Here is a 13727-nt window from a genome sequence, read left to right as displayed (position 1 = left end):
ATTTTATATGCATTTCTTAGTATGGATGGTACTGTGAATTGAGACTTGATAATTTTTCAAAGTTTTCATCTGAAAGGAACGTACATGCTAATAAATATTTTAATTCGGTCACATTTCAACAGAAAACCATTCTCTACTCTATCAGCTTCTCACAATTTTCCCTCACATACACAAACATGAAAAAACATCCATCACCTCCATAAAGCCTACATTTCTTACAGTCCTTCTCTTCCCACTTATCCTGCACAGAGGTCATACTGTGTACCCCTGAAATATTTTCACCACTAAACAGCCAAATAGCACATTACACACTCAAACAAGCAGCAAGGAACTGAAAAGCTGGATCTCAGAGAGGAAACTCCAGCTGAAGACAGGTAGCAAAAGAAATGCAGAACCTGAGAGGGAAACACACATCATAAAGATTTGGACAAGCCCAAGCAGAGTGTTGGTCTCTCTGAAGTGGAGTCCTTCCCTGAGAAAACACTTGAACTAGATAAAGTCAAACAAACTCAGGCTACTGAGCCAGGGCAGTGCAGGACTATCACAGAGCTATCGCTCCCACCGCAGGATGCTCTTTCACACACTTCCTAAGCAATCGTCCCTCTCCTGCATCAAGCGCTAAGTTCAATGACTAAATTGGTTAATTTTAAATGGATTGGAAAAATCAATGGCTGGAGAAACAGATGTTGGAAAACCTTATGAGAAAAATATGAACTGAAGTCATAAATTATTGTGAAGTGTTATTAATCATTTCAATACGTTATTAACAGAAGTGATAATGTAGCTATGTTCAAAGTTTTGGAATGAGGATGAATATCCAGCTAAAAGCTCTTTTCTGGTCTCAGTAGTGTGGAAGAATACTTTTTCACCATTAAGCAAAAAAGATTTGAATCACAAGTATAAACTCTCACTATGTGGCTCTAAGCTTCCCTTAATTTGGGCCAGACATCAGCTACACTTTTCTTGTTTAGACTACAGGTGCAGCACAGCTTTAAAAGGGTTGTCCTGAAGCAGAGAAATTTTGACCAGTCTTTTAACCAGTCAGTAAAAACTTTGCTATAATGAGTTACACTAGCTATACTAAACCATTTCTCATCAATACGCCTCTCTCTGTTCCTGCACAGCCTGGCTGTTGCCATTTACACAAATTAACAGTGTTCAGCCTGCTTTTGATCTGGCTACATATTTGTCTGAAAGGCTGCAGATAAAAAGAATGGGCAGTGCCCAGATGGACAGAAAGGTGACACTTCTTCAAATTTGTTCCATTTTCTCCTTTCGGGTTTTTCAGATTTCTTTTTGTGTGTCTGTGTGTGGTGTTTGTTTTTAATTCAATTAAAGCATTTTTAAGAATCTTGTCGCTTTTTATACTTTGGTCTAACATGAGAGTCAATTTGTGAGGAGGAAGCCATTAACTAAGACTTTCCAGACAGAGATCTCGAAGGACTCACCATCTCTTTCTTGTCTTCTTGAAAATGGGCATTCACAAACATCTTACCCACAACGTAAGGAAGTGTGCTTTCAACGAGGTCCACACATTTATCCCACTGAGGTAGCAAAGATGTGGTTCCATGGATCACCTGTTGGCAGGTGCATGTAGTAGGTCAAAACATCACACTACTTATGAAGAACAAGTGTGCATCCACATACAGTGTAGTCTAAAGCATATTTGTCAAACAGCTACCAAAAGGAAACAATAACGATGTTTTACAGTTATTTCTATTTTCATCAAGTGCTATGACAAATCTTTTGAACTCCACAAAATAACTGTAAGATTTTAAACGTAGAAACAGTACAATGGTAATGACTTAGAGAGGCTAGGCTTAGAGTGTTAGTTATGGGAAGACATTCCCCAAGTGCCAACTTTGCGCTAATCTTAGGAGTCTTTCTGTGCTAAGTGGATATACACCTTCCTCTAGAAAATCCCTGCTCTGAGATATCTGCTGAAAAAGTTTCTCTCTCTCCACTGACTAGGTGAGTAGCCTAGGGAGATCACCCCCATGAAAATGAGGTCAATCCTTATGAAACACCTGCTAGCGAGCCCCTGCAGTGCCATGAACTTATCAGTGCTAGCTAATGATGTCCAACATGGGTCAGTACGTGTCCGCACCTTTTTGCCATTTACCTGCCTAGCTACTTTTATCACAGCCTGTATAAAATAAATAGTTGCTTCCAGTTCCTTTCCTCAAACAGAGTATTTTCAGGATGAAACAGGCTTGAATCAAGAACACTGACTACATGTTTGTTCCCCAAAAAGCTCACTCCATGTTATGGTAGAAAGGTATTGATAGAACAGCTTGCATATTTTACTAAAGGAATAGTGGTTAAATACACACTTCCAAGCTCTGATGAGGTCCCTGCACCACCATACATGAGCTTCAAAACAGACATAGTCAAGAAAGGTCAACACACCAATGAACAAGGCAAAATAGAGCTCAAGCACATTGCTGCCTTGGTTTCTGTTTCTCACAGGAAGAATGTTGTTACCGTGGACGCTTACTCAGTTAACATTACATTTCCTCATCAAGGCAGAAGTTAATTTAAAATAAAGTACACACAACAAAATAGGAGATGGGTCCATTTAAGCAATAGCAATGCTGATTTAAGAAACTTTCGTTGTTTTCTGTTGTTACCGTGGACGCTTACTCAGTTAACATTACATTTCCTCATCAAGGCAGAAGTTAATTTAAAAAAAGTACACACAACAAAATACGAGATGGGTCCATTTAAGCAATAGCAGTGCTGATTTAAGAAACTTTAGTTGTTTTCAAGGTTCAAAGTATTCCCTTTCCACTTAAGGAACTTCTTAAGCTTTTCCACAGCATATAAGCAAAATCCCAGTCCAGTAGTTACCACCTGTCAGGTGTGTAAAAGCAGAGTACAGTCAGCACCAGACCAGGTCAGGCAGAATAGGGATTTTGGCCTCTCACAGATTACACAAGCCTCTTAAGCACTGATCTAGCAGTTTCTGAGCCTCTTTTTCCCAGTCTTCTCCTTTGAGCCCAAGATTAAATTTCTAGCAAAACTGAAGGGTTTGGATTTTTTGTTTTCTAACAAGAAAAGGTTTCATTGGAAAATTCCAGAGTAGCTTAACCCTCAGCTATTGAAGGTCAGATATTCTGGTAGTTCAAAGATTGATTTTCTCCATCATATTGTCTGTAATTAAGCTTAATCAATGACTCATACTTAAATACACCAGTGAATTGCATTTTCAAATGCTTTTTATTAATACTGTACGTGCAGTAATCGATTTTCAATGACAGAGAGAACACTGCTTCTGTAAGAAAACCGCATTAGCCAAACTAATACATAATAAGGTAATAGCTTCCAAAACAGAGCCAAATTTGAAAATAAACTCCTTTTCCAAATTCTTCAACCCTCATATATAAACACAGCACTCAAAAGAATTAAAAAGAAAATTTCTCTCCAGGGTCCAAGCAAAACCAAATCGGAGCTTTTTCCTGATGCAGGGGAAGAAGGGGAGTCATGGCATTAGTCATCAGAGCTTGAAATTCCTTCTGAAAGCTCTGACTATGCATCAGCCACAGAAAAAGTCAGGAGACAGAGCTGGCTTTTAGACTGTGACATATTATCATTACAACGTAATAATTATCATTATTTTGGGGGAGGCTTGACTGTAAGGAGGACAGAAAGGCAGCACAGGTTGTGAGATCAATAAAAACAGAGCTGAGAAACAGATCATATCCCACAGCTGGTTTATTGATATTTACGTTACAACAGCCAACTAGAACTCCCTCAAAATAGTCCTCCTAATATTAACGTACCACTCACACACAGTACTCCAGGTAGTAACAGTGACTATAAATAGCAGGTTTCAGGCCCTCCCAGTCAATTCAGAGCTCCACAACACAATTAACTGACCTCTTCCCCAGGTGCCACTGCACATTTGCTAGGACTCAAAGGGCCACTGCAGAGGAGCTGCTGATAGTTGCCAGTGTGGCAATCAAAGCACTTCCTCTAGAGCCAACAGGTTTTGTCCTATGTCTCAACCTGAAGTTTTTTGAAGTTTCATCATGTCTTTTTCCCCCTCTCTTTGCAAAGAGTTTAAGCATCTTGATGCCAAGATTTCTATATGTAAGATGTGAAAGCCACCAACAGGAAATGAGAACCTGGTGAAAAAAATACTATGCTTATGACGGGTGAGGCTGACTGAACTAATGAATGAATGAAAGATATCCTTTCCTTTAAGGGTCACTGATTCTTCTCATGGTCATGTCTTTTTAGTAGTCATTCAATGTTCTCTTCACTTACCTGGCAAGAGGTTGGTGAGTCTTTTCTTTTTGATCCCAAAGGACCTATGCCCCTTTAGTCTTCTGGTCTTTCACTGGAGAAATCTATTCAACAAAGCCTTTGCCTTGGACTCCATTCTCATGTTCTTTCTGCTGATCTGTGAAGTCTGTTCCCCTGAGCTGTCTACATAGCTTAGCTTTAGCTATTAACTATTAGCTGTTGCTGTTCACTGCACTTAACTAACTCTCCATCTCCAGGTCCCAGCTGCAGATAATGGCAATGAGCTGCTGACTCACCACCTTTACTGTGCTGTTCTTAAGTTTCCACAGTCACTTACAGAAAACCCTTGATGACATTGTTAATAAGCATTGAATCAACCTGAATTAGATTTCTCCCTAAGTTTCTGGAGAAAGCACCCAGAGAAGTGACAGCAGCTAGTTACCATATCAAAACACACAGCATCCAAAGCTTAAAGTTTCCTTCCAGGAATTTTTCTGGCTCTAATATAACTCTAACTCAGTATTATGCTGCAGTCTGGCTGATGGCCAGCATCAATCTATTTCACCTGGCTAGCAAGGAATGTCCCAGGAGGGGACACACTTACAAACTTGTTGCTGTGGATCTGACAGCCAGTTTCTCACATTTTTGCATGAAGAAAATGGCATCTTTAACAAGACTGATTTGAATACTCTTTCAGAATGATAAGAGACTGCCTTTCCTGTGTAGTTTCCATCAAGCTATTGGAATTTATTTTTAGGTATGTGATCAACCCAGAAATATTCCAGTACTACTTGAGGAAAGACATTATGGGTGCTTCAATTAGCCACCTGCACGCCTCACCAAGGAGGACAGAGCACCCACACCTCTGGTACCACACCACTGGCAGCATCATGCCAGCATCCTGTTGTCATGATGTCACCAAGCAGCTAATTTTCACAATGACAAACAAAAAGTTCACCATCTGAAGTGGCTTGGAAACAATGAGACAAAGCACTTTTCAGTTTCATCCTTGGTTTACCTGAAGAGCCCTCATGCTGCCCACATGATTATCAGGGTGGCTTTCTATTCAGGGTTCACTTAAACATATGTGTTTTACATAAATGCCCATATTACTTGATAGATAATTATTTCTGCTCTCATAGCTTGGGGCAGTAACTAACATCTTCTGGGGCTTCTGCAATCCCAAGCTGGAAGGCAACTGATTGGCTTCTCTGTGGAAATAGCTGGTGTACAGATGTGCTAGAGCTCATGCAAAGCCAGCACTAAAGCATGAGACAGGTTTTAGCAAGCTTAGAAAAGCTGAAATCTTATACTTCTATTTTACCAGAGCTATATTCATGCATGCGTAAACAGTAGCTCTTTTTCAAAAAGCTTAGATCTTGGCCAAACAGGTTTGGCCTGCACAGGTCGCAGCTCTGGCACATAACTCAGACTTTCCAGCTTTCAAATTTCTGCATAAGAAAACTAAGGTTTTTAAAGGGGAGGTCTCAAACACTCTTTAACATAATCTAAAAGACATTTTTCCTTAGTGTTATATACAAGAATATATATAAAACTTAATTTTATTAGAGGGAGTCTTCAACATAAAAAGTTTATTCAAGAAATTTATCCAGCATGGAAAACATTTCATGTTTTGCAAAGGTATAAGCAACTATAAGGGAAACCAATAACGTCAACACTAGTACCATTATAAATGCTATAAAAATGCTAACTTACCCGAGAAAATTCCAGCCACCGATACTGAAAGCGTCTACTGAGGTTAAATAACCTTGAATAAACCATCCTCCACACCAGATAGTTGGCAAGAGTCCTGTTAAATCAGACATACTTTTATCAGACATCTAAACGCATATGATGTACCACAAAGCACTTACAGAAATATCTCTACAAACATTTCAAATGAATGGTGGAAATTTCATCTTGAAAATTAATGAGTGATGGCCAAGTTGATAAATCCCTATTACACAGAAGAATCTGTATGATCACAGCCAGTTAATATGTGATTGCACCGTGACAACCATTTTCCAGGGGATATTTATAATGAGTCCACCTCCTACTATGCCATTTTTAGGTAATGCTTTTTTCAAAAGGCAGTTTTCATTTTCCATAGAAGTGGCCAGAACTGCGCCATTATAGTAGTTGACTAAAAGTTCTATCCAGAGATTAGAAAATAACTGATTTTTCTTTTGTAAATCAAAGCAAATGTTCTCGCTCCTCATTAGTAGGGCACATAAATCATAACTATGAAACTGAATAGATAACAGTCAATCCCATATATGCTATCATTATCTCATATTTGTATATTTCATTAGAAGTTATCACTATGCTTTTAAAAGTTCTTACTACCCACAGAGTTATTAAAGTATTACCAATCTTATTTTGTCAGGTGGATAATTGAAACACCAAAAAAGGCAAGTCTCAGTAACAAGAATCTTTTAAGAATTGAGGCTTAGAGATCCAGGAAGAACTTGTTTAAAATTGCCAGGAGACCCGATATCCATGCTCCTTTTCTAAAACTTTAAGCACTTGACTGAAGGATTTAGCTAGTCTAGACTGAGCTCTCTCCAGGCTCAGCAGTGGCTGTGAGGTAAAGGTGCATTGTGAAACAGGCAATTCAACTTCAGCCTCAAAACAAGTCCAATAATGGTCTACACATATTATTCTTACCTTGTCTTATATATGACATTTTTCAAGGACAGTCATTGCTCTAAAGTTATGGATATCCAAATGTTGTTTGCACTACACTGGGATATACATAACATTTTGGGCAGACTTCTCCATAGGGAGGAAAATTGCTCCTTTGCAACTAAAGATGCTGTTATGGACCATCTGAGCAACTCCCCCTTCTCTAAAACTCCCTTTTCTGCAGTCTCCCATCACCACAGGCATAGAGCAGCGTAGCTGTCAGTACCGTGTCACTCCACTAGCTTCATTCACAGACACATCCCATGCTGTCCCCTCCTCTCAATCATAACCAGTTATAAACACACTTTGTGGGCATCTTGTCTTCACAGAAGCATTTGCCTGAGCCGTGACTTGAGTTTTGCCTCTAACCAAGCTCCAGTCCACTCATACAAAGCCTCCGGCTCAAGATACGATGTTGCTGGAAGCTTGCACTGTTGGTCACTCAGCTGGGGAGGTGATAAAGAGGTGAGAACGGAAAGGTTTAAGGCAAGCTCTAGCTACATACCCGCTATCAGCGACCGAGCACACGATAACCCAGTAACCCCAGCAGCGTGCACACATCCAGGCGGGACGCTGGACCAAGAGCAGACGGGCAGCTGTGAGCTCTCTGCAGGCTGGCCGAGACACACGCTGGGGACCAGACCGGCCAGGCACGGTGGCCAGCGGCCAGGGAAGGCTGGGTTTGGCCGTCCCTGCAGGCTGCTCCAGCTGAATGGAAGCTAACGTGGGTGTGCACTCTCACAGGAACCTGCACAGCAGTTGTGCACCTGTGACAGCCTGTGCAAAGCCTGGTTTAATCATCAGTTAAGTCTGCGTATGCTTATAGGTCAGAAATACGGTCAACTAATTTCACGCAGGAAAACTTGAGGGTGAAATCTCAAGCCAATTGTCACCCCAAAGGCCTGATACTCAGTAGTCTTTGCGGCCAGTGGCAACGTCTACAGGGGAACAGAGAAGTGCTGTCATTTGTAAGTCCTGCCTTGTATACACCTCATCTCTCACACGGGGCATATTCCCTCTTTTACTATAGATATACATCATACAGTACACATAAATCCCCACAATAATCATAAAACACATCTGAAAAAGCTTTTCAGCATGAATAATGCACATTTATAACACCATTGATGTTACAAAAGCCAAAAGAGTTAGCTCTGCTTAGATGATCAAACCATTTTGAGATAATGCTTTGGGTCATTAAAAATTCATTCCAGCCTATGAAATACCAGAAAGTATAGGTTTTCCCTTTAACACATTTCTGACAATGTGGAATTTCCTCACTCAATGGCAACTGAAGCACCCTAAAAGTGCTCAGCTCTCACTGGTTTTGTAAATGACTAACTCCTCCACAAGCCTCACAACTATCTGCCTCGGGTATTTCATAGCAACCCGCTCCCACCGCAACTACCCCGTGGATCTAAAGCAGTATTTATGCAAGTCCTACAGATTAAAAAGTTTAAAGATTTAATTTCAATCAAAAGTCTCCGGTAAAAAACCTCAGCTAAATAGACTGTTATCATAAACCAATTATGTGCTACAATTTGGTACTTAATTGCTACCAAAAAATCAATTCTCCTTTCTGTGTGCTTCTCGTTCTCATCCACCAGTGTTTGTCGTTACATTTAAGTTGGGGAACCTCTGTCAAATTGGTAGTGAACGAAAGACTGAAATTTGTAAAGGAGTCATCTCCAAAAGGTGGCTTCTACAAAGACATTAGTACCAACAGGAATTCAAACACACTTGTACCAGGCATAAGTCATGAAGCAGCTGTGAGTTTCAGGAAATATCCCACAATTAACTGAGGTTTGTTTTAATTTGGGAAGGAAAAGAAGGCTCACACATCCTAAAACCAAGCTGTCTGTTAATAAATCCTGATTGCAATCACGGTAGAAACCACTGATGCATAGCATGCATAAACCAGGAAGGTTTCACTTCAAAGCCCAGAGGTATGTTTATTTGCTGGGGCGGCAATGGGGGAAAAGGCCAAGGGGTTTTGGTGGTGGTGTTTGAGGAGTGGTGTTCTTTATATTGTTCTTCAAAACAAAACAAAATCTTATTTTATCTGATTGCTTATTTTTGGGATGATCATTTTACCTTTTTGGGTAAGTATACAAACTTAAAATCAATTGGTCATCTTCATTTGGTTTAAAAACTGACATGTTTTGGTTATGAAATGCCTCCAGTGCATACCTGGGGGTGATTTTCATCCCAATTTCACAAATAAGTTCACTGAGGCTCAGAGAAGTTAACCTCTTCACATGGAGCAAAATCCAACACACTAATAAAAGATACAGATCCTCTCTGCTCTTTCAATGAGACCATAGCATTTGTTGTTGTAACCTTTCAGAAGAGTACAGTACATAGTCCCCTATTTTAACTTCAAAATTACCGTTAGAGAGAACTGCAGGCTTGCTCTTAACCAATACGACCATTATTGCGATACACACTCCCAAAGGAAGTGGTATAGAGCTTGTTTGCTGGGACAGTTAAAATTATACCAGTGCTTATGAATATCTACTAAGGAACTCTCTACCGTCTGGGAATAAAGCAGGCTGCTCATGTAAAATTCTGTGAGCTTGTAATATTCTAATCAACAGACATGGTAGCAATTAAAGAGGATAGATTTAATATGAGATAGATGGACAAATTAATTGACATTTTAAGAAAAAGATCCCGTTCACAAATGCTGGGATCTGTTTGAAAACTGTACTCATAATTGAGTCATGAATCAAATTATAAGTATTGAAAAACTTCTGCCTCTATTGCTAGAGGCACTAGTTCAAGTCAAATTATTGTAACTTCTCTAATTTTTCAGAGAAAAGCTAAGACCAGAAAGGAGATCAAGTGCCCCCGTCCCTCTCTAAAGAAAATCCCTGTTATGCTGCAGGAACTAGAGTACTTCTCCATTATTGCACAGATGGGGTAAGATAAGGCAAAGGAAACCAGTTGTTCATTCTGACATCGATGAGAACGATAAAGCTGCTTCCTTCAACAGCTTCAAACTTCTCCAACAAGGACACAATTTACTGTATCCCATTTACGGCTCACACAAAGAACCAGCACACAGGTAACAGGAGGGGATATAAGGGGCAGCTAACTGGTGCCAGCAGAGTCTTGTCTCCCCCGACACAAGCCACAGCTGCATTGGAGCTCTGCCATTCTCTCACTTATACCACAGCTACATTTATGTTTTCAACATACATCTCTTCCTGTCATAGATATGAACTCCATTAAAAATTACTTGGTACACTAAAAAACTGAAGGAATCCCTGAAGACTTCTTGCAAAGGTGGTGTGACTGACTTCAGCACCGAACACCTGAAATGACTTAGGCTAGCTAGCCCAGGGCTGACGGAAACTCCCGCAGGCTGGTTCACTCAGCTTCTTGGGCAGCTTGCTAGCGAACCACGCTCCTGGGCTGGACTCACAGCAGTGCCCTGGCTTGGGAATTTCAGACAGACCTCTGAACCACACCACTGCACATATTTCAAGCTCCACACAGTAACTTGATTATATGCAGTAGGGTTGTCAAGTAAATAACAGCCTTATTCTACTAAATTCACTCTACACCCTGCCAATGTGCTACTTTCTAGTAACATTGCCATGTGAATGTTCATCAGGTGCTCCGAGGGAGCAATTTTTAATACGACGATTGTGAGTCCATACAACTTGTCACCTCCATCACCCAGGACTGCTTCTGTAGCCAGACCTAATTTTCACTCCATTCTTCCCTCCACCTGAAACAAACTTCAGAGTACTTTGCCAGATCACTGGGGCATGAACCATCTTTTTGTGCCATTTTTGAATAGTACCCATGCCAGCAGGGTGCTCATCTGGGAAGGGGACACACAAGACATTGGAAAAGTATAATTTAGGGATAGAAGGTTTGTAACTGAAAAGAACATGAACGTGGTGAAAGTACCTGCTTCTCCTAGTGACGCTGCATCTCCTAAAACGACGAGAAGTTAAACCACGTTCTAATCACTGAAGCAAATCTAAAATTTTGGAATGCTTTACTAGGAATTTGATTGGTCTAGGTATTTACTGTAACAAACTAAATTCATGTTGTTTGCATTAATTTAACCTTTAAGATATCATAAGGAGAATGACAAATGAGATTACCTAAAAGAAAATATCCTTGTTAAGCTTTTAGAGTTCACCCTACAGGGAAGTGTTAAGACCTCATTGTTGGGAGTTTGTATTAAGATGATTTCCTAATTTCCTCAGGCCAGATAACAAGGTTACTTCTGGAGCAGACTATGACATTTTAAGTAATGAACATTATCATCTAATAGATAAACATGATCTTTGTTATCATGCAGTGACTGTTTGGATGGATTTTACGTACAAGAATTTGAAGCCTGCTTGAATTGAGTTTAGCACTATTTGCCATTTCTAACATTTTATGATGCAAATTTCTTAGGGTAAGACTGAGCAGAAAATGCCTAAACCATTATCAGCTATAAGATACACAGCATGAAAATACTAGAAATCCTGTGGGGGTCAGGAAGCTGGACTTGAGCTTTGCCGAAGATGGGCATTGCCATTCTTTCTGGTCATTACTCCAGCCTCCCTTTGCCACCACACACAGGCTGCTTAACTCTTCTTGAATACTCAGACTTTCCCTGAATAAGGCCCTAATGGAAAAAGTCTCCAGGTATTTACTCTGTATTTACAGAATATATTTGCATGTAAGTGTATTTGTACACAGGGTGTAACTAATTCTGTGTTGTCTTCCTACATGTGATTTAGAATCACGGCTTTATCCCCACTGATGGAACTATCTTTGAGATACAAAGCATGCATGGATAGCCCAAACCATTTAAAAGACTTTCTTCCGTAGATTAAGATTGGTGGCACAGTAATGATATTTGTCTGAATTTTATAAAGACAGGATGTTTGATGATCTGTAGGCAGATCAATCCTTTTTATTTTTCCTATTGTTTGATCTGTGTGCTATTTTTACAGGTACTATGAACTAATGTAAGCATTCTGTCACTGGAGATACAGAGCAACAATATAAGAATAATGTTTCTGAATTAGTGGGGTTTTTCTGCAATGTAAATTTAGTTGTGGTCATACTGTACAATCAGCAAAGAATGATTTTTTGAGACAATAGCCTAACAATATTTTTTAGAAGTTCAGCAAAATGCCTCAGCAGAGACCAAATTATCACAGAAATCACTTAATGTCATCAATAATGATGTTTTGAAATGGGATGCATCTTCACACACACTTTTTCATCACACTGCCCAAATCTGTCTTGCTTCCCAGTGCAATGCACATCTACTATGTTTAATCTGTGCTACCTGCATTTTACAACTATGTTCTACAGGTGTAAATGATTTCACAAGATACAAGACCCTATACAAGTAAGAGATGCTGAGTGCATCTGGAAAGAGCAGCTTTACTGCAACCTGTATTTTCTGTAAAACAAGAGAGGTGGTGAAACTGCAAATTCTCCTGCTACACACAAGATATCTGTATCCTTACTCAGGCAAAACTAAACAGACCTTTTGCCTAGAGACTTGATTCCGAGAATATCTGAAACACCTGAAAAAACACAGCAGAAGCCCAGCATTTCATATCCCCTCATAAATGTCGGTGAAACCATCACAGGCTCCTTACTTTTTCCTTTCATTTTCTAGTATCCTGAATAGATCTTTGAAGTACTGGGGAACACGGACAATCACATTTTCTGAAGGACCTATATCTTTGAGCTCAGGATAGAGTCTGGTGTCAATCACCTTCCTGATGTATCCCAGCCAGTCAAACTGCAATGACAAAGAGAAGGCTGGTTAAAGGAGACTATGAAGAGAGATGATTTATTAACTAAGTTACACCTTTGAGATTAATGGTTTCAAAGCTTTACTTATTAAAAATTTAGAAACTATTACACTTGTCATCACACATGTTTTCAAACCTCAGTAAAGTCATTACTGTATTTAAAAGAACATATATTGCAATTGAGTACACATTCCTAATGACATTGCTTTAACATGCTGCTCTGCGCACTAAAGGTGATTTTAATTATATAAATCAGATGTTAAAAGAATAATTTTGCAATTATCCCCAACCAACCTGTGGAATCATGGCACTAAGCTCCGATATGTTCATTTTATTGTACATCACCTCACTTGTTCGATTTTCGTATGGAATCATGATCTGGGGAAAAAAAATATCAAAACAAGCATTATCTTGCAGGGAACTGATCTTACATCATTACTGTCCATCATAATCCCAGTGCAGAAATATCTCACCACCTGTTTTCCAAGCATTCATGGCATTAACTTCCCTTTCTGAAGATGGCATTTGACTAGGAGAAATGGAACACAGTTCATTGTCAGTTTAACTCATTACCCAGGAATTTAATGAGCTGCATGTCTTCTTTGAATGTATTGGACCAATTTTAGCTCTCATACTAAGGAAACACGTGTTGATTGTTAAGAGATAAAAGCACACCTAGACCATTAATACTTATTCATCCCATCATGTCAGGTAGAAGCCAGCTCCAAACTAAATGGTTTAAAAAAAAAAATTGAGATAAGATGTGCTTCCAGCATACCTATCTCTTGGATTTGAACATGTTCTTGCTATGGCCTGACTCCATCTGAAGGAAGAGCCAGATACACACAAGTTTCTCCTCATTTTACCCCACCAGCCTGATTTCCTTAGCAGGAAACCTGGGTATATAGGCCGGACATGAATTAAAGCATTCTCCAATCAAGCCTCTCATCCAGGTGACCAGAGAGGCACACCTCAGGATCCTCTGTAGTGTCAAAATCCAAGGACATA

At 39.7% G+C, this 13727-nt stretch overlaps 1 protein-coding gene across 1 annotated transcript in view; it reads right to left on the bottom strand.

The window, feature by feature from the left end:
- Positions 1-13097, bottom strand: part of PHEX (phosphate regulating endopeptidase homolog, X-linked) — a gene marked incomplete at its 5' end in the record, with an annotated part of 64787 nt that extends 51690 nt beyond the window's left edge. The window contains 4 exons of the mRNA XM_009706725.1: positions 1449-1577; positions 5965-6058; positions 12561-12706; positions 13014-13097. Of these exons, the coding sequence (XP_009705027.1) occupies positions 1449-1577; positions 5965-6058; positions 12561-12706; positions 13014-13097 (453 nt within the window). The remainder of the gene's footprint in view (positions 1-1448; positions 1578-5964; positions 6059-12560; positions 12707-13013) is intronic.
- Between the last annotated feature and the right edge of the window lie 630 nt (positions 13098-13727).

Source organism: Cariama cristata, unplaced genomic scaffold (assembly GCF_000690535.1).
Source record: "Cariama cristata isolate BGI_N322 unplaced genomic scaffold, ASM69053v1 scaffold16000, whole genome shotgun sequence".
In the NCBI taxonomy this organism is placed as follows: Eukaryota; Metazoa; Chordata; class Aves; order Cariamiformes; family Cariamidae; genus Cariama; species Cariama cristata.
The sequence above is the reverse complement of the archived record's forward strand: the minus strand, read 5'-3'. Positions and strand labels throughout refer to the sequence as shown.